Source organism: Procambarus clarkii, chromosome 14 (assembly GCF_040958095.1).
Source record: "Procambarus clarkii isolate CNS0578487 chromosome 14, FALCON_Pclarkii_2.0, whole genome shotgun sequence".
In the NCBI taxonomy this organism is placed as follows: domain Eukaryota; kingdom Metazoa; phylum Arthropoda; class Malacostraca; order Decapoda; family Cambaridae; genus Procambarus; species Procambarus clarkii.
In genome coordinates this window covers 31,700,513-31,721,617 of record NC_091163.1, presented here as the reverse complement: position 1 = coordinate 31,721,617, position 21,105 = coordinate 31,700,513, and the positions used below count along the sequence as shown (strand labels likewise).

The following is a 21,105-nucleotide window of genomic DNA, read 5'->3' as shown; positions in this document are numbered from 1 at the left end:
AGCCTACTTTCAAAATAGTAATAGAAAGTCTCCCAATGAAAAAGGCTGCCTATGATCCGACAATCCTAAGGCGCATAATAGAAGAGCAAATGTATAGCATAGCAGTAGCAGGAGCCACCCACATCTTCACAGACGGATCGGTGGACACAGAAAATGAGTGCTGGCGCTGCTCTTTGCACGACCAGCGTTCAGGCATATTGGAGACTGGGAGGACTAGTATCATCAACCCAAACTGAGCTGTTCGCCATACAACAGGCATTCGCATATGTGATTGCACAAAACACTCAAAATGCAATCATACACACAGACTCAAAGGCTGCACTTCAAATACTAGGACAAAAACAGTGGAAAGATAATGTGGAAATAATTACTACCATTTTGTATCAAGGAGCAGTCACTAAAGGCAAAGGCCTCAACATAACTTTAAACTGGATCCCATCCCATATTGGAATCCCATTAAATGAAAAAGCTGATGAAATTGCTAAATTGGCAACTCGTCATCCAGTGATACATAAAACAATTCAACCCAGCCTAGAGAACATAAAAAACATCATCATCAAAAAACTCTCACATCTCAACAAAGCCTACCTACACCAGAGAATAGCTGAAGGTTCGCCCTCTGCAACATGGTATCTTCAGGCAACCAAATTAGAAAGGTTAAATATCCCAAAAGGAATCCACAGGGAAATAGCAGTTAGGCTATATAGACTACGTCTAGGTTACAGATGCAACTGGGAGATTGGTGAACCCCGACAGAGAGAGTGCATCTTCTGCCAAACTGTCACAGAAAAGCCATTACTTCACTATCTTCTGGAATGTGAAGCAACCAATGACCTTAGAAGAGCTTTAAGAGTTCCTGAATCAGGCAGTGGCCACCCTGAAGCCATCAACACAGCCACTCTCCTGGTCAACAAAGGTGTCCAGCAGCTGGACACCCTCATAAAGACTGTGAAGCAGTATCCTCCCCCACGATAACAGCTTGATGGTTAAATGCAACCTCAGAACACTGGGAAAAAAAAAATTGTACCACTTACGGGCTATTCATGCCCGTGCCACCTCTTGGGTGGCTTAATCTTTATCAATCAATCAATCACCTGTAAATCGACCAGTCCATCTGGTCACCATTTGGTCCGGGAGACATCTCCCGTCACGCAGGGTGCAGTCGCACCTCCACAGATCTCCAGTATCAGCTCTTGATACTGGTAATGGCTCAAAAGGGCCACCACTTACAGGCTATTCATGAGCGAGCCACCTCTTGGGTGGCTTCATCTACATCTTAACACATTCACAAAGGAGACATCTCCCGTCATGCAGGGTGCATTCGCACCTCCACAGATCTCCAGTATCAGCTCTTGATACTGGTAATGGCTCAAAAGGGCCACCACTTACGGGCTATTCATGCCCGTGCCACCTTTTGGGTGGCTTAATCTTCATCAATCAATCAATCAGTTTCAGTGGACCATCACCACCATTTGGTCCGGGAGACATCTCCCGTCACGCAGGGTGCAGTCGCACCTCCACAGATCTCCAGTATCATCTATTGATACTGGTGATGGCTCAAAAGGGCCACCACTTACGAGCTATTCATGCCTGTGCCACCTTTTGGGTGGCTTCATCTTCATCTTAACACATTCACAAAGGAGACATCTCCCGTCATGCAGGGTGCATTCGCACCTCCACAGATCTCCAGTATCAGCTCTTGATTCTGGTAATGGCTTAAAATGGCCACCACTTACGGGCTATTTATGCCCGTGCCACCTTTTGGGTTGCTTCATCTTCATCTTAACACATTCATAAGGAAGACATCTCCCGTCATGCAGGGTGCATTCGCACCTCCACAGATCTCCAGTATCAGCTCTTGATACTGGTAATGGCTTAAAAGGGCCACCACTTACGGGCTATTTATGCCCGTGCCACCTTTTGGGTTGCTTCATCTTCATCTTAACACATTCACAAGGGAGACATCTCTCGTCATGCAGGGTGCATTCGCACCTCCACAGATCTTCAGTATCATCTCTTGATACTGGTAATGGCTTAAAATGGCCACCACTTACGAGCTATTCATGCCCGTGCCACCTTTTGGGTGGCTTCATCTTCATCTTAACACATTCACAAGGGAGACATCTCCCGTCATGCAGGGTGCATTCGCACCTCCACAGATCTTCAGTATCAGCTCTTGATACTGGTAATGGCTTAAAAGGGCCACCACTTACGGGCTATTCATGCCCGTGCCACCTTTTGGGTGACTTAATCTTCATCAAATCAAATCAAATCTTCCTCATCACCCACACCATCTGGTCACCACTTGGTCCGGGAGACATCTCCCGTCACGCAGGGTACAGTCGCGCCTCCACAGATCTCCAGTATCATCTCTTGATACTGGTAATGGCTCAAAAGGGCCACCACTTACGAGCTATTCATGCCCGTGCCACCTTTTGGGTGGCTTCATCTTCATAACACATTCACAAGGGAGACATCTCCCGCCATGCAGGGTGCATTCGCACCTCCACAGATCTCCAGTATCAGCTCTTGATACTGGTAATGGCTCAAAAAGGGCCACCACTTACGGGTTATTCATGCCCGTGCCACCTTTTGGGTGGCTTAAATCTTCATCAATCAATCAATCTTATGTTTCCACCATTTGGTCACCATTTGGTCCGGGAGACATCTCCCGTCACGCAGGGTGCAGTTGCGCCTCCACAGATCTCCAGTATCAGCTCTTGATACTGGTAATGGCTCAAAAGGGCCACCACTTACGGACTATTCATGCCCGTGCCACCTCTTGGGTGGCTTAATCTTCATCATCATCATCTCATCACACGGGAGACATCTCCCGTCACGCAGGGTGCAGTCGCGCCTCCACAGATCTCCAGTATCAGCTTTTGATACTGGTAATGGCTCAAAAGGGCTACCACTTACGGGCTATTCATGCCCGTGCCACCTCTTGGGTGGCTTAATCTTCATCAATCAATCAATCAGTTTCAGTGGCACAGCACATTCAGCACCGCTCCTGTGCCAGGTAAGTCCACTATGGGCTCACCATAGCCCGTGTTACTTGCCCCGCTCCTGTGCAAGGTAAGTTACGGGCTCACCATAGCCCGTGCTACTTACAACTTGTTCCGAGTAGCTGAATCTATAACAACAGTTTCAGTGGACACAGCCCCGCTCCTGTGCCAGGTAAGTCCATTACGGGCTCATCATAGCCCGTGCTACGTGGAACGTTTTGTTCCCAGTAGCTGAATCTTAAACAACAGTTTCAGTGATTACGGGCTATTCATGCCCGTGCCACCTCTTGGATGGCTTAATCTTTATCATTCCTCATCTTCAGTGAACTGGGAGATTGGTGAACACAGACAGAGGGAAAGCATCTTCTGCCAAACAAATCACATAAAAGCTACTACTTCACTGCATCCTATAATGTGGAGCAACCAATGACCTTAGAAGAGCTTTAAGAGTCCCTGAATCTTTCAGTAACCACCCTGAAGCCATCAACACTGCCCCTAGTATGGTCAAAAAAGGTTTCCAGCAGCTGGACACCCTCATAAATACTGTCAAGCAGTATCCTCCCCGCAATAGCAGCCTGACGATTAAATGCGACCTCAGAACACAGTATACATTTACTAAACAAAAAATCTACCACTCACAGGCCATTCATCCCCGTGCCACCTCTTAGGTGGCTTAATCTTCATCAATCAATCAATCAGCTTGAATAAAGCAGCAAACCTGAATGATAGACCAGAAATACTGATTATTTCAAGGTATAATCCTGGAAACAGATAAATTTTAATGCTGAGGTCACTTACTTGAGAGACGGCCAGGACGGCAATCCTCAGGTCGCTAACCTCCCTCTCTGCAGGAACCAATCTGCAAGTCCTTTGCACATATTATGTACAGTCAGTCAGATCAGTGATCGACTGCAGCACCTGCACTCACAAGCTTATCACAACAGCAGTGGAAAAAGCTTAAGCAGCACAAGACAATGCTATGAGAGCTGCCCTGGCAGCCTCTATGTGGAATAAACTTGAAACTCTAAGACTGGAAACGGGTTTGCACTCTCTTCAAAAAAGAATATCTCAAAGAACAATAACGATTATCAGTAAAATAATTGATTCTTCTGATCCAGTCCCAGTACGACTGGCCTTGGTGGTTGGACTTGTCAAAACAACGGTAACTCTTGAACTGCCAAAGCGGGTATAGTTCTTAACAGACTATAATTTAAAAACATGATTCTTGATAGAGGAGGTAATCATCTACACCCAAACTACTCTTGTTCCCCACCGTAGAAGGAGCCAACCTTCAGAATAGTAATATAAAGTCTTGGTGAAAAAGGCTGCCTATGAACCAAGAATCCTAAGGCGCATCATAGAAACACAAATGAGCAGCATTGCATTAAAAAGAGCAACCCACATCTTCACAGACGAATCAGTGGACACATAATATGAGAGTGCTGGCACTGCTCTTTGCATGGACAGCGAACAGGCATATTGGAGACTAGGAGGGCCAGTATCATCAACCCACACTGAGCTGTTTGTCATAAAATAGGCATTCGCATATGTGATTGCAGAAAGCACTCAAAATGTAATCAAGTACACATACACAAAAGCTGCACTTCAAATATTTGGAAAGACGACGTGAAAATAATTACCACCTTTTTTGTATCTAAGTGCAGTAGTTAAAAGGGAAAGGACTCAACATAACCTTAAACTGGATCTCATCCCATGATTGAATCCCATTAAATGAGAAAACCGTTGAAACTGCTAAATTGGGAACTCGTCATCCAGTGATCCACAAAAAAGTTCAACCTAGCCTAGAGTACATAATAAACATCGTTATCGAAAAACTCGCACACCTCAACAAAGCTCATCTACACCAGAGAGTAGCAGAAGGTTCGCCCTCTGCAACATGGTATCTTCAGGCCACCAAGTTAGACAGGTTAAATATCCCAAAAGGAATTCACAGATAAATAGCAGTTCGGCTGTATTGATTATGTCTAGGTTACAGATGCAACTAGAAAATTGGTGAACCCAGACAGAGGTAATGCATTTTCTGCCAAACAATTACAGAAAAGTCACTACTTCATTATCTCCTGGAATGTGCAGAAACCAACGACCTTAGAAGAGCTATAAGAGTTCCTGAACCTTGCAATAAACAGCCTGAAGCCATCAACACTGCCACTCTTCTGGTCAAAAAAAGGTGTTCAGCAGCTGGACACCCTCATAAATATTGTCAAGCAGTATCCTTCCCCGCAATAGCAGCCCCATTGTAAAGACTGACAATTTAAATGCGCGCTAAGCACACAATATATCCTTTCACGACCAAATACCATACTCACTCCAAACATCTTCCATTTACGGTCAACATCTTCCATTTACGGTGGGCCAGTGCCACCTCTTGGGTGGCTTAATCTTCATCAATCATCAAGCAGCTTGTAACCATTCAAACACTGCCTTTGACAATGTTGTCAAAGTGTTGACGAAGTGCATGTCTTAGCGCAAGGCATAATAACAATGGAAAATAAACTTTGAAGAGTTAATTTTACAACTTCGTTCTCAAGTGAAGGTATACATAAGAAAAATAGAGACGATTCTCACCTTTTCTGTCACATTCAATAGTATATTGAGTTATTATAGATATGTAGATAGATATATCATATTAACAGAATGGAAATTAACAATGTCTTTTTACTTTGTGTGCTCAGTGAACGTAGCTGCGATACGAGCTGGCCTGCAACACTGGATGGCCAATACCTGCATCAAGTTTACCTTGACCACCAACACCAAACAACCTCATCTCAGGTTCATACACGGTTCTGGATGCTATTCCTATTATGGACGCCAGGCTGTAAACGGCCAAGACGTCTCAATTGGCGTTGGTTGTGAGAGGGTAAGTGTAAATTGTCGTGTTTGGTAAACTCAGCAGCTCATGTATGAAATTGAGATAAACTACAACACTGTAACTATTTATTTTCCTGCAGTACACCAGCTATGATGTTTTTTAATTTACACACGTCGTGTAATGCTCATAAAACTTGAAACTTTCCGGTAAAGTTGTTTATAAATTGTAAAATATGAATTATATGGCTTCATCAGATGCCTCATAAGCCTCCTCTCCTTCCCCAGATCTTTCTCTCTCTTTGTCTCTCTCTGTCACTTTCTCTGTCTCTCTCTCTCTCTCTCACTGTCTCTCTCTCTCTTTGTCTCTCTCTCTCTCTCTCTCTCTCTCTCTCTCTCTCTCTCTCTCTCTCTCTCTCTCTCTCTCATTATTGTTCTTAGCAGCAAATGTGACCAACAACTGCCTTAACCCAGTTTGTTTACACTTAAAGTTGGTGTTGTTGGCTTATGGTGTTCATTTCTGTATGTAAGGTTTAGAGTCCAGTCATCAGCATAGGCCTGAACTTCAAGAATGAGATGTATTATTTTGAGATGATTTCGGGGCTTTAGTGTCCCCGCGGCCCGGTCCTCGACCAGGCCTCCACCCCCAGGAAGCAGCCCGTGACAGCTGACTAACTCCCAGGTACCTATTTACTGCTAGGTAACAGGGGCATTCAGGGTGAAAGATACTTTGCCCATTTGTTTCTGCCTCGTGCGGAAATCGAACCCGCGCCACAGAATTACGAGTCCTGCGCGCTATCCACCAGGCTACGAGGCCCCCCTAGTAGATCACTGGGAAAACATTTCTCAGCAAAGAACCAAGATGCCCTTCTGTGGTACACCGCCACCAATTGGCGGCTCTCAGACTCAGCACCATTGCGGACTACTCAAGGAGTTCGTTCTTGTAGGTAGTCTCTTATTTGCTGCCGAATAAAGCTTGAGATACCTAGTGCATGAAGCTTTCAAAGTAATAAGTGTGTTTTACCTGGTTAAAGGTACCTGCAAAGTTCAATTATTAATTAAAAATGAAGGGGGGGGGGACTAACTGGAGAAAGTGCCAAGCCATTACGACTATATAGCACACCTGCAAAGTTCAGTGCAACAACACTGATGATCATGGACTCCAGCCACTGACTGAAGCCACTTAGTTAAGAGATTTAGCAAGAAATCAGTAGTAGATCGACATTTTCTAAAACCGTATAGTTGACCACATAATAGCCGAAAATGGTAAACAAACTGTCATTTGCTGACAGATTGATGTCTCGAGAATATTTACAGTAACTTTTATTTTTATTTTTACATGCGAGCATGCAAGTTAAATACAATAAAACAACAGAGGAAGTATAATAATAAAGCAAAACAAAAAACCACCGGCCAGAAGGACCGACAGCACAGTACAACAAAAAGCATTACTAGAGAAAAAACAGCATACAGCAAGACAAGAACATAACACAAAGAGAAAACAATGTAAACAAGCAATCAATGCACAAAACATAATAACACCTGAAACAAAACAAACATAATCAATGATGTACAAGTAAAGCATAATTATAAACATGAAATAGAACAAGAAAATCAAAATATACATAAATAAAAACAGGGCACAATAACATCACAATACAACATATAAACAAGAACACTCACATCTAACCACCGACCTCGCAACAAACAAAGGGAGAGGCACGAGCATAAAACACAATTGGGCAAACATACAGCCAGAGGGGCACAGCACTACATAAAGCAAAGAAACAGGTAATCAGGGGAAATACTTACCTGGGAACCGGGCCCGCGGGAACCGCACATTGAACGCTTCCCAGAGCAACTACCGCCAAGGGTCTAGCTCATCTACTGGGGAAGCCATCGCCTCCGGAACCCTGGCAACAAACACCCGCAAACAGGGGACCCAGATGGTATTACTGACGAAGCGAGTAGTTGCCATGCGTCCCCACATGCTGGGAATCCGCCCAGCATGAAAGCAGTCCGGTTCATCAGACAGCATTAACTCCGCAATCATCGACCAGTGACCCGGCGGCATCACAGACGCCGGCAACACGTCCTCCAGGTCCCCAATGCGCACCCTCTCAGGAGTGAACTTGACAGAGAGCACCACCACAGGGGCACCCACGGCCACGGGCACCGAATGGCGCGCATCCTTTCGTAAGGTAACCACCAGGCCACGCCCAGGACCAGCATCCACACCATCCCCGGCAGTGGAAGCCACCACCCCCCACTGCGGAGAGCCCCCTGGTGGCAAAAGAGCTGAAGGCATGTCCGAGAAACAGTCACCAACACCAGTAGGCACATGGACCTCTGCCACCACTAACTCCATAAACATCGATGCATCCGGATCCATCACAACACCCGAAGACCCACAGTCACTGAAGTCACCCACATCAGCCCAAGCAGAAGACGAAAGCCGGGAACGCTTGGGTTCCAGGCGGATATCGTCATCCGAGCCGGATGCAGACCCAGAAGCACGGGCACTACCAGCCGGACGAACCGCTGCCTGACACAGAACAGCAGCAGCCTCAACCACAGGTGAAAACAGACCGCATACAGCAGGAGGCGGCACCGCCACCCCAGCACCCATCACAAATGAAACACAAGGCGAGAACACAGAGCCAGGCGCAGGAGCAGAGGACGAGAAAAGGGAGAGCGCCGACGACGTACAGAGATCGCCCAGAAGGTCATCGGGAGCAGCGGGGACAGCGACGGGATCAGGAAGAACATCCGATGGCTAGGCAACACCCGGAGGAGGGTCCTCAACAACCGCAGGAAGAACAGGCGATGCAGGGGGGAGCCGCAGCATCCAATGGGACACTTACCTCCTCACCCACAGAGTCCTCCTCCAGAGGGAGCGGCGAAATCCTCTTCCTTAAACATGTTCACGGGAACAACCACAGCCTCAGTGCACCCGGCAGCCTGATGGCCCAACAGGCCACAACGAAAACACGTCCGTGGTTGCCGTGCATAGTACACTCGTACGTAGTACCCTAAAAACTAGACAGAGGATGGAATGTCCAACCTCAGGCGCATCCCTAGGGTACGAATGTTGGTCTTCACACCCGCATACTTGCCAGAAGACAGTGAGTACATCCGCACACTGACGACGGTGCCAAACTGCTGGAAGAAAAGCCGGAGGAGTGTCTCGGGAAACTCCATGGGGGCCCCATGGACACTCACATACGTCATGGCACCGCTCCGATCCGATATAGACATAGAGCCGGTGCCATTTTGCAGCTGCAAGGTACGTCCCTCATACCGCTGGAGAAAGTCACGGTACGCTGCCTAACTCACAAACTTGATAACCACACGGTGAGCAGTTACCAGCTCAACACCGTAGATTTCCATGACCGGGATACGAAGCATGTCATACATAACCGTCTAACGACAGGGTATCCCGCACGACCAGTAAACTCCAAACCCACGGAGTTTACCCTTACAACAGGGGGAAGATTGCCGACCATGTCAAAAGTACCACGTCCACACCAGCCAGGAACAGCAGGGAGGGTAGAAACACCCACACCCCCTGCCGACGAAAGCGGCAAACACTGCAACTACCGGAGAGGGCAGGCGACATGTCTGCACCTCACGGCAGCTAGCAGGGAACCCGTATTTACAGTAACTGAAAGCAGTTTCACAGGCCCGTAGTTACCAACCATTGTAAGGCTCTTTTGGTCTATGGGAACTACAATTCTTTTCTTCTGCAGGGAGGGCCAAATTCCATGAGTAAGTCAAAGTTGATAAAGGCATGTGAGAGCTGATAGTCATCAGGTCCGAATACCTGAGTTGTTCTCAGTTGTTCGGACCTGGTGAACAGTTGCTCTTGGGCTGACCATGTCCGGCCCCACAGCCTTGACTATGTTGAGTGTTTTAAAGACATAGTGACCTTCAACCTGTTGAATAACCGTTCTAGATAAGTTTGACGCTTTCTTTATCTCTCACTATCAGGTGGGCATTGTTGCTCATGAAGTTGGCCACGCTATAGGGTTCGTCCACGAACAATCCCGTCCTGACAGAGACACCTACGTCAAAATTAACTACCAGAACGTGATTCCTCAGACAGTACATAATTTCGAGAGGTTCCCCGCAGCCGAAATTAACAACTACAGTGTGCCTTATGACTACTCATCAGACATGCACTACGGCTCCTCGGTAAGAACGTTTGTAGTTTACAGCAATTTGGTCTTTTAGGAGTTTTACAATCGTATCTAGACATATATTTCATTAAAATATTATCGTAGTAAATGATAAACAGAACTCCAAATATAATGTTTTAGAGGCGAGGCTGACCTTTCAGCCGCTGTCCATGAGGTCACCAGTTGTTTCCTTACGAGTCTTGTGATCACAACAAAGATATATACGACGGCGAGCAAATATTAAGTTCTGATTTGTTGAATTTATGTATATTTTAGGCTGTCAGTAATCAATCATTCTTGATAATTTGTAATTGTTTGGAAAAAATAATTGGATTTTGCTGTGGCGTCATTTCAACAACAACTCCCAGATTACCTGATTAGACCAATAAAAGGGCGAACATATATTGCTGGTATATGATTGGTTTAAAACCAGAACAACTAATCCGGAGGTGCTAGTTGTATGTCTCACTCGCGGTGCAGATGTTTCAGGAAAATCTTATTGCATGCCATTAAGAATCTGAGCTACTTAGTAATGTGTTTAAATATATCAGGTCGAAGTGTACTTAAGAAAACCAAACCAATTGTAACATATTTTTGTGTTTTTTTCAGTACTTCACAAGCAACGGGAAGCTGACAATCAGTACTGTCGACGTGTTTGCTCAGGGCATCATTGGTCAGCGGACTGGTCTCTCTCACCGGGACAAGCGGTTGGCCAACCTTATGTATAACTGCATCGGTGCGTGTTAATGGCTGCATTGTGGCATGCCTGGACCTGTATGTGTGTGTGTATTCACCTAGTTGTGTTTGCGGGGGTTGAGCTTTGTTCTTTCGGCCCGCCTCTCAACTGTTTACTAGCTACTTTTTTATTTTTTCCACACCCCCCCCTCCCCCACACACACACACCAGGAAGCAGCCCGTGACCGCTGACTAACTCCCAGGTACCTATTTACTGCTAGGTAACAGGGGCATTCAGGGTGAAAGAAACTTTGCCCACTTGTTGCTGCCTCGTGCGGGAATCGAACCCGCGCCACAGAATTACGAGTCCTGCGCGCTATCCATCAGGCTACGAGGCCCCGTATGTGTGTGTGTGTGTGACTCACCTAATTCTGCCTGCATGATCTGGCGTTGCGCCTTGGATCCCGCCTTTCTAGCCGCAGATTGCTTAAAGCAGTGACTACTGTCTTATTTCCCTATCGTATCTACATTTTAAAATATAATGAGTTTGCTTCTACAACCTACTCCTTTAGTTCATTACATTTCCCACTACTCTTACACTAAATGAAAACATTTTAACATCTTTGTGACTCATCTGAGTTTACAGTTTCCATCCACGTCCTCTTGTTTTGTTAGCATTCAGTGTGAAGATTTCGCCTATTTCCACTTTATGTCTATATGTTTCTATTCGATCTCTCCACGGTCTCCTTTTTTCTAGTGTCGTCAGGTTCAGTTCCTTGAGTCGCTCTTTATACCTCATCCCTCGCAATTCTGGGACGAGCTTCATCGCAAACTTCTGAACATTTTCCCGTCTCCTTATGTGTTTCTTCAGGTTGGGGCTCCATGATGGGGCTGCATACTCTAAGGCTGGTCTCGCGTATGCAGTGTAAAGCGCTCTAAATGCCTGCTTACTTAGGTTTCTGAATGATGTTCTAACTTTTGCTAGAGTAGAGTATGCTGCTGTCATTATCCGATTTATTTGTGCCTCAGAAGATAGATTTGGTGTTACGTCCACTCCCAGGACTCTTTCTCGAGTCATCACAGGTAGGTAGTTTCCCTCCATTGTGTACTGTCCCTTTGGTCTTCTGTAACATATTCCCATTTCCATAACTGTACTCTTACTCATATTGAACTCCTGCAGCCATTTTTTTTATTATCTGTGCAACTTGTTCAAGTTCTCTTGTAGGATCCTTCATTCTTTATCTGTCAAAATTTGTCTCATTAACTTCGTGAGATCTGCAAACATTGACATATAGGACTCGACTCCTGTGGACATGTCGTTTTTGTATATTAGAAATAGAACTGGTTCCAACACCTTTCCCTGAGGTACTCCACTCGTTACTGTTTGCCATTCCGACCTTTCGCCCTTTACTGTTACTCTGGTCTCCTGCCTGTTAGGTAGTTACTTACCCATGATAGGGTTTTTCCGCTTACTCCTGCCTACATATCAAATTTGAATAGCAGTCATCACATATACAGTGCGGTACTGTATCAAAGGTTTTTTGGCAGCCCAGAAATACGAAATCTGCCCATTCTTCCCTGTCCTGCCTTATTCTTGTCATTTATCATAGAATTCCAGAAGGTTTGTTAGGCATGATTTCCCTTCCTGAGTCTGGCCCTAGCTTCGGTGCGGGGCAGACGTGTTGAATCGGCGCTCCAGCAGTTTGGTGTTGTTTGCCCGTTTCGGCCGGTTGGGGGCGGGTGTGTCTGCTCGCCTGTGCTGACGTGGCGTTACGATGGGGGTCCCTCTACCCCCAGTCGTCCGGGCTCAGTCTGTGGGACTAGAGTTCTCTGTGCGGGCTGGTTACCCGGAGATTGCCCTGGCTTGTGAACTGCTCTCTGTCCCTGTGTTTGCGATTTATGGGGTAGAGTTGGTAACGGCCCGTAGGGCCATTGTGAAGTTTGCAGTGGAGGCGGCGTATCGCGATTTTCTCCGGCGATACGAGGGGCGGACACTGCCCCTGCCGGATGGTGCGGGCACTGTCACCCTCTCGGATAGAAGTGGTGCACTTACTTACATCAGTGTGCATGGGGCTCCCTTGGAGTTTCCAGAGGCTCTGCTACGGCGGTATTTCGGGCGGTTTGGCGCAGTTGTTAGTGTGAGAGTGAACGTGGTGTCTTCTAGTCCTCTTAAGGGTGTGAGGACTAACATTCGCACCCTGGGCATGAGACTCCGGGCGGATATTCCGTCCTCTGTGCGCCTTATGGGGTTCAACGTTCGGGTGTTTTACGCCCGTCAGCCGCGGACGTGTTATCGTTGTGGTCTTTTGGGCCATCAGGCTGCTGACTGTTCTGCGCCTCCTGTTGCACCAGTGAACCTCTTCAGTGAGGAGGATTTTCCGCCCCTTCCTGTGGGGGATGATTCGGTGGGTATGGACGTCTCTTCGGCTGAGGAGGTGCCCTCTGTAGCATCTGTTGCTCCGCCTGTTGCGCCCCCTGTTGTTGCCGCATCTCCTCCGGAGGTTGTGTCCTCGCCTAGTGCTCCAGCTGGTGTCCCTGAGCCTCTTCCGCCTGCCGTTTGCTCGGTCCCCTCGTCTTCCAGTTCTTCCTCTGCTGTGTCTGTCCCGGTCCCTGCACCCTCGCCGTCTGTCCCGGCTGTGCTGGGAGCTGAGGTGGATCCGGAATTCCCTCCTGTGCCTGGCCTGGTGCCCCGTGTGGTTGAGGAGGCTGCCGTGCTGCGGCGTGCGTCGGTTCGCTCGGTTGGTGCTGCGCGGGTCGCTGAGTCTGCCTCCGGGTCTGATGATGTGCGGCCCGAGCCTAAGCGTTCCCGGCGTTCTTCTGTGTGGGCTGATGTTGGCGAATTCGACGAGTGTCGTCCTTCCGTTGACGGTGGCGTGGCTCCGGATGTGGTGCACACTACGGTGGTGGCGGAGGTACACTTGCCTGAGGATGCCGGTGCCGGCGTTTCGGCCTCAACCTCTGGTCCGGTGTCCGAGGGTCCTGCGTCGGATGGCTCCGGTTCTTCGTGGGCGGTGGTTCCCCCTGCTGTAGTTGGTGGTGAGCGGGGTGGCCTGGTGGTGATGTTGAGAAAGGATGCTCGCTCTGGATGTTCTGTGGCCCCTTCCTCGTTACCCGTTTCCTCGGCAGCGGTCTTGCCGCCTCTTCCGTTTCCTGCAGTCCCTTCCGTGTCTCCTGCGGTATCCGTGGAAGTGCTGTCGTCTCAGCGTCCGACACCTGCTCCGATGGCGAAGGCGTGGCAGGCTCGGCGTCCCTCGTCCGCTTCTCCGGTGTCATCTGCTTCCTCGAAGGGCGTGGTTGGCGCTCCCCAGCCTCGTTATGCGACTTGCGTCAGTGACCTTAGGCATTGGCCGATGCCGCCAGATATAGATATTCCCGAGTTTATGATACCCGCCCGAGTGCGGGGGATCAAAAACCCTACCGACCTTGATGATCTCGTCTGGGAAGCTTACAAGTCGAAATATCCTCGTGAGCAGTTCCCGGAGAAGTACATTTCTCACGAGGTTCCTCGCAAGTGATTTCTATGTATTTTGTGTTGCCTGGTTGTGGGGTGTGTATGTGAGTGGGTGGGGTGGGTATTGTTTCCCGGTTCCTGCGTGCTCCGGTTTGTTTTGTGGGTTTTTTTGTATGGCTCGTGGGGGGGTGTGCAGTTCCTATGCGTTTGTGTGTTCGGTTGTGGATGTCGTGTGCACTTGTTTGTCATATTGTGTGCCCTTCAGGCTGTTGGCGTGTGCTCTTTATGTTTTGCCTTCCGTTTGTTATGGCGGATCTGTTTTCTTTATTGTTATTGTCCTTATTCTTGTATGTTTCTCGCCTCTCTGTCTGTATTTGAGGTGTTAGCAGGCTTGTTTTGTGTGCATTTTGTCCTGGGGTTTTCCCTTATGTTTGTATTACACTGTGTTACTAATTGTGTATTGTTTGTATATGCATTTTTTTGTGGTCAGCCCTTCTGGCTGGTCTTCTATTGATTTGTTCCTTTGTCCTTGTACATATGTGTGCTTTGTACTTTTGTTCTATGTTATATTTGTTCTGTTTTTCTTGTACGTTATACGCATGCTTGCATGTAAAAATAAAAATAAAAAAAAAAAAAAAAAAAAAAAAATTTCCCTTCCCTGAACCATATTGGTACTTATTTAAGTACCTATTTCTCTCTAAGTGTGTACCCATTCTTAACCACTTTGCAGGGTATGCTTGTCAGTGATACCGGTCTGTAGTTAAGTGCCTCTTTCCTATCTTCTTAAAAATTTATAGCACAGTTGCCTTCTTCCAGCAACTGGGTAAATCTCCCTTCGTAAGTGACATTAAAGTTCATTGCCAGAGGCACGCTGAAGGACTGCACTGCCTCTTTTAGTATCCATGGTGATATGTTGTCTGGTCCAACTGCTTTAATTTCGTCCAGTGTTGTTGTTTCATTACTTCCTGTGCTGTCACCTCTATATCTGATAGTCTCTCATCTAGGGTAATCTCTTTTAACAATGGAAGCCGTTCAGGCTCGGTTGTGAACACTCCATGGAATTTGGAGTTCAGTGTCTCGTAGATTTCCTTATCACTTCCTGAATATGCCCCGACCGTTTTCAAGTGTCTTGTCACTTTGTCGTTCACCAACATTCTCCTTCTTGTATGACAATGTAGTAATTTAGGATGCTTTTTCTGCTCTGATCACAATATCGTTCTCATAATTGTTTTTCGATACTTTTCTTATAATAATGTATTCGTACATTATTATACGTATTCGTACAACAGTTGCAACGTTGCACTGTTGCAACTGTTCCTGTTGTCCCATGTCCTTTGTCGTCTATACTTCCTCCTGCTTCCTATTGTCTACTCTCCTTGTTTGGACATATATTGTACAGACAGACCTCTTGTCCCGTGGCCACAAGCAGAGAAGAGGTTCCCTTGTGACCATGTTTCATCATGTAAATAAATCCCCAAGGGCAGTGATGAGGGCTCAAACCTACGCACGCAATGTCCCCACCTGCACTTAATCAACTGTGTCACGACATGGTTAAAGGAATTGCAACCTGGATTGTTACTGCCCTCAATAGGATCCCGAAGCTTCTCCGAAGCCTAATCAGGGTTTCACACAATTCCCCGTGCACCCGGGCTCTGTCAACCAAATGTTCTACCTCTATGCCCTTACTTCAATACACACAGAAATCACAATAGCATGATATATCAAAGGAACAATTCAACAAGGGCCGTGAAGAGGGTTTGAACCTACGGATGTTGATTGATATTTGGTTGACAGAGCCCGGGTACATGGGGGGGGGGGGGAATTGTGTGAAACCCCAATTGGGCCTCGGAGAAGCTTCGGGATCCTAGTGAGGGCAGTAGCACTCCAGGATGCAATTTTGTTTAACCATGTCGTGGTACAGGTGACTAAGGCGCAGCTAGGAACATCCCGTGAATTGGTTCGAATCCTCATCACGGCACCTATGGATTTGTTCATAATATATCATGCTATTGTAATTTCTGCGTGCATTCATCATGTAGTCAAAGACAATTTTGTCAAGACATTGTGTCTGTCAAAGACAGACACAATGATCATTTCCTTCAAGTGGTATTTCATGTTCCAAATCTTGATGTCGTCCTCATTTTGGGTGAAAATCAGGTTCAATAGGCTTGGAGTATCCCTTCCGCTTTTCCTTGTGTCTTCCTTCACATTTTGTGCTAGGAAATTTCTGTCTATAACTTCCACTAGTTATGATACCTACGTATTTCGCTCCATGGGGATTCCTTGATACCCAATCAATCTCTCTGCGTTTAGGTCCCCTATGATCAGCAGTTTTGCTCTCATTCTGCGAGTTGTTGTTGCTCTCTTATGGCGTTTATCTATACATAGTGGCACGTACTTTACTTTATGAGGAGCTTATGTACCACTAGAGTATGCGACGAACAAACACCTTCTAGTGGTTCCCTCGGTGCCACTGCCCACCTAGGGAGAGCATCTTAGTCATCCACAGAGTAGAGTTCACGCTGAACCCAACCTTGCCCCCCGTGGTGAGGAAGGTAGGCCTACCACTCCCGTGTCTTCTAACCTGTGAATGAGAGTTAGTGGGTTATGATCAGTGAATACTTGTAGAGGGACCGAGATAACGAGATAACCCCGCCCCTCACCCCCAACATATACGTCAAAATTCTGCAGAGCCATCACCAGGGCGAGTGCTTCTTTTTCCACTGTGCTGTATGCTCGTTGGTATTTAAGAAACATCTTGGAATAGAAGGTGACAGGATCGTGTACTTCGTCCTTCTGTGCCAACATGGAACCAGCTTCCACATCACTGGCATCCACATACAATGTGAACCCCTTCATGAAATCCGGGGACGTCTGCACGGGTAACTCTGTCAACAACTTCTTCGTTTTTACAAAGGACTCCTCACAGAAGTTACTCAACTTCCACCTGTAGCTTTTAGACAACAACTCCGTTAACAGGCTGGCACCCGTGGCAAAATTTTTACAGAAACCCCGGTAGTAACCTATCATTTCCAAGTAACACAACAGTTTCTTCTGCATACGGGGCACAGGGTAATTGTTAATTGTCTTGATCTTCTGGTCTTCCGGAGCCACTTCACCTTGTCCCACTATGAATCCAAGGTACTCCAAGCGGGCTCTTCCGAATTCACTTATAGCCAAATTGATCGTGAAGTTTGCTTCTTCCAACCTCCGGAACAACTCCTTGAGTCGAGTCATATGCTCCTCCCTGCTGTGTTCATACACCACTATGTCATCTTTGTACACCGTGCACCACTCAGTACTTCATTCATCATCCTCTGGAAACAGCTTTCACTGTTTTTTCATCCCGTTCGACAAGCTCGAGATGTTTGAGAGATGGGCTCCTCCCACTCAGGTCCACATGGTCTCCTTCACCAGAAACTCCTGACTCACCTTCAAGCACATAACCAAAGCTTTCCTCTCCTTCCCCAGTCGGAGGGGGTTCTTGATCGGAGCTATTGGCTACGTCCTGGAAATACGGTTTCAACAGGTTCACATGGCACACCTGGGTCTTACGTGGTCGGTTCGGTTTACTCACCTCGTAATTTACCTTCCCTATTTTCTTCACGACAGAATAGGGTCCACTGAATCATGACTCGGTCACGCTAATCTTACGGAGTTGTTATCTCGGTCCTTTTCGGTAGCAGAACCATCACCTTGGCACCCACCTCGAACTCTCTTGTTGCAGCATTTCGGTCATACCACGGAAATATTTTGCTCGGAGCTGCCTTTACGTGTTTCGTCGCCAACCCTCTGGCCCATGACAAATGCTCCTTGAACGTTCAAACATACTCTTCTACGGCCACGGGCTTTTTCTCGGACGTCAGTAGCTCCATCAGCATCAACAAAGGATCTCTCACCACGTGCCTATATACCAGTTGAAAAGGTGAGAATCTCAATGACTCCACCATCGCTTCCCTTATCGAAAATAGAGCAAGGGTAAAGAGCTTCGTCCCACTCCGCTTCTTGCTCGGCGCAGAAAACTCTCAGCATCGTCTTCAGAGTTCCATGGAACCTCTCAATCGCTCCTTGTGACTGTGGTCTATAATAAGAAGAACGAAACTGCGATATTCCAAATCGCCATAGTCTGATGGAACCATTTAGACTGGAATACACTGTCACAGTTTGAGTGAATTTCTTTGAACATTCCCACCCAAGAGAAAAACTTCTGAAGGTGTCCCAGAATCCCCTTCAATGAAACCTGGCGCATAGGAACCGCTTCTTGAAATCGAGTAGAAGATCGATTTGTAGAAGATCATCGACACATGATCGTCAATAAGAACCTTTTTATCTTTCCTCGTCCTAGATAGGGGGCCAACGCTATCTACAAACAACCGCTCGAATAGTTGTTCGAATGTGGGGGACAGGAACTAGAGGTGCTTTGGGAATAGCCGGAGCATGCTTACACGCTCATTGGCACGGAAGACACGTCTTACATGGATACATCCACATCCATGCCCGGCCAATAAAAATGCTCCCTTATTCTATTGCAAGTCGTGATTTGATCTAGGTGACCAGCCGGATCCACTGAATGTGCAAGGTCGAGTACCGCTCCATGACAACTCGACGGCTTTTTCACGTGGTGTTTGACCCTCAAACCACCCTTCGTTGTAACTGGTACAAGCCTCCAACACCTCATAAGGACCCCGTACTACAAATAGAAATACGTTGCAGACTTGGGTCCGGCGAGTTGCAGACTTCAGCTTTTTAGATGCTCTGGAAACTCTTCTCACTGCAGCTCCCTCAACTTCTCGCTGTATAAACTAAGAGGAGGAGGAAGGACTTCTCGGATGTCTCGGTCCGGATAGCACGTCCCTGACATGTTCCGACATCCGGTTCTTACATCGAATAAGCAATCTAGACGAAAGTCCTTAACCATGCCCTCCTTGGCACTCCCAGACTTGCCCACCCCTTCTTCGACACCGCATGATTCCCCAACTGCGCATACCAGCAAAGCTATTCACTCATTCCCTGCCGTGTCTCTTTTTTTGAGTCTCCCGTGGACCTTCAGGTTCCTTTCGTTGTCTCGCTCACCTCCCTGGCACTCTAGTGTACTTGCAAAACCTCTTCCTATACAACAAAGGTGTCAGTTGAAAGGAACGCAGCACTGCACTCTTCACTGTGTCATAGCTAAGACATTCCTTTATGTTTAACATGTTGTAGGCCTTCCTGGCCTCTCCAGTCAATCTACTCTGCCCACTCTTCTTTAGGCCACCATTTCAAAGTCGTGACCCTCTTAAAGTGGTCGAAGAATCTTTTCACCTGCTGGGGTAAGAGGGCAGGGAGTTCATACTCCCTAACATGGTGGTGTACCCAGCGAACAGGCTGATGAGTCAAACTATCATTTTGTGTGCATAAGCTCAACAGTACGGGTCGCCTCTAGCTCTAACCTCCTCGTCTTCTCTTGCTGAAGCTGTAGCTGGGTTGCTTGCTCCCGTTCTTCCCACTATAGCCGCTCTTCACGCTCCTCTTGCTGCAGCCACAGCGAGAGGAGCAGCCGCAGCAACAAACTGCAGCTGCACCTCACTTCTCCCTCCCTCACTGGGTGTTACTAACACCCTCACTGGGTGTTAGTCAGCTGTCACGGGCTGCTTCCTGGGGGTGGAGGCCTGGTCGAGGACTGGGCCGCGGGGACACTAAAAAGCCCCGAAATCATCTCAAGATAACCTCCCACTGCAGTTGGGCTTCACGTTCCCGTTCCTCTCGCTGCATCTGAGCTTCGCGCTCCTCTTGCTTCAGCTGAGCTTGTCTTTTCCGCCGTTCGTGTCGAATACGTTCTTCTGTCTGCAGCTGCACCTGACGTTCCTCCCGCTGTGCCCCCAGCTGCAGTCTCAACATCTCCAACCATATTCTCTTATGACTTCCACTTGAGCTCGCATTGCTCCCATCGTCCCTTAGTGCAACTCCAGCACTGTTCATCCAGGTCCTCACTGTACTTCATTGGAAGTCGACTGGATGCTCCACTTCATTGACACTCGAGAGCTGCTCGAGATCTCATACACTAGAGGTCTATCCCTCTCCAGAACTGGGGACCTCAGGACGGCACCTTTGCTCGGCCTCACCACTGATAGCGAGCGTCGGTAGATTTCCTGCCACTACCACAGGGCACCTGATGTCACACTACGCACGCCACGTTACACTTGGGACACTTTGTGATTACCCTGCCCTATTCTTAAGTATCTTGAGTTGATTTCGGGGCTTTAGTGTCCCCGCGGCCCAGTCCTGGACCAGGCCTCCACCCCCAGGAAGCAGCCCGTGACAGCTGACTAACTCCCAGGTACCTATTTACTGCTAGGTAACAGGGGCATAGGGTGAAAGAAACTCTGCCCATCGTTTCTCGCCGACACCCGGGATCGAACTCGGGACCACCGGATCACATGTCCAGCGTGCTGTCCGCTCGGCCCCACTTGGCCGAGCCCTTGCCACTGACAATCAAGCACCACCTAGATCTGTACCCACAATGCTCTGGGGTCTCCTCGAGAGGGAAAACCTACTCCCTCCAGAGGGTGCATCGCTATTTTAATAGTGGAGCCGATTTCAAACCTCTTCCCAAGTGAAACTTAAACATAATTTTCTTCTCGTTGTAGCACCTTGCTTAATGGGTTATAAAACGAAACTAAGACATCTTCTTGGTATTTAGAAAGACTAAGTATGACTTACAGGCGGAAAAAAAGAGAATACTAGCAGGACACCATAACAATATGCCTTGTTGTAGTTACCATGTTGCTGTCTGGGCCTTCTACTGTTTGGTAAGGGATTGTAGATTTTCAAGATCAGAATCCTCTTCCCATCTGCTGTCACAGCCCCAAATATGGAGTTTACTTTTGCATTAGTCCCCAAATTTTCTAGTTCCTCAAACTTCCATTTCTACTTTATAAGAAGTGGTACTTCCCATCCCTGTCTGTGTCCTTTTTTTCCTTATCACCTCATA

The 21,105-nt window shown here is 47.4% G+C and overlaps 1 protein-coding gene across 1 annotated transcript in view; it reads left to right on the top strand.

Moving 5' to 3' along the window:
- LOC138364781 (blastula protease 10-like) overlaps nucleotides 1–21,105 on the top strand; it is a 141,032-nt gene that overhangs the window by 45,400 nt on the left and 74,527 nt on the right. Inside the window, exons 4-6 of the mRNA XM_069324754.1 lie at nucleotides 5,699–5,883; nucleotides 9,822–10,025; nucleotides 10,619–10,745. Coding sequence (XP_069180855.1) covers nucleotides 5,699–5,883; nucleotides 9,822–10,025; nucleotides 10,619–10,745 — 516 coding nt within the window. The remainder of the gene's footprint in view (nucleotides 1–5,698; nucleotides 5,884–9,821; nucleotides 10,026–10,618; nucleotides 10,746–21,105) is intronic.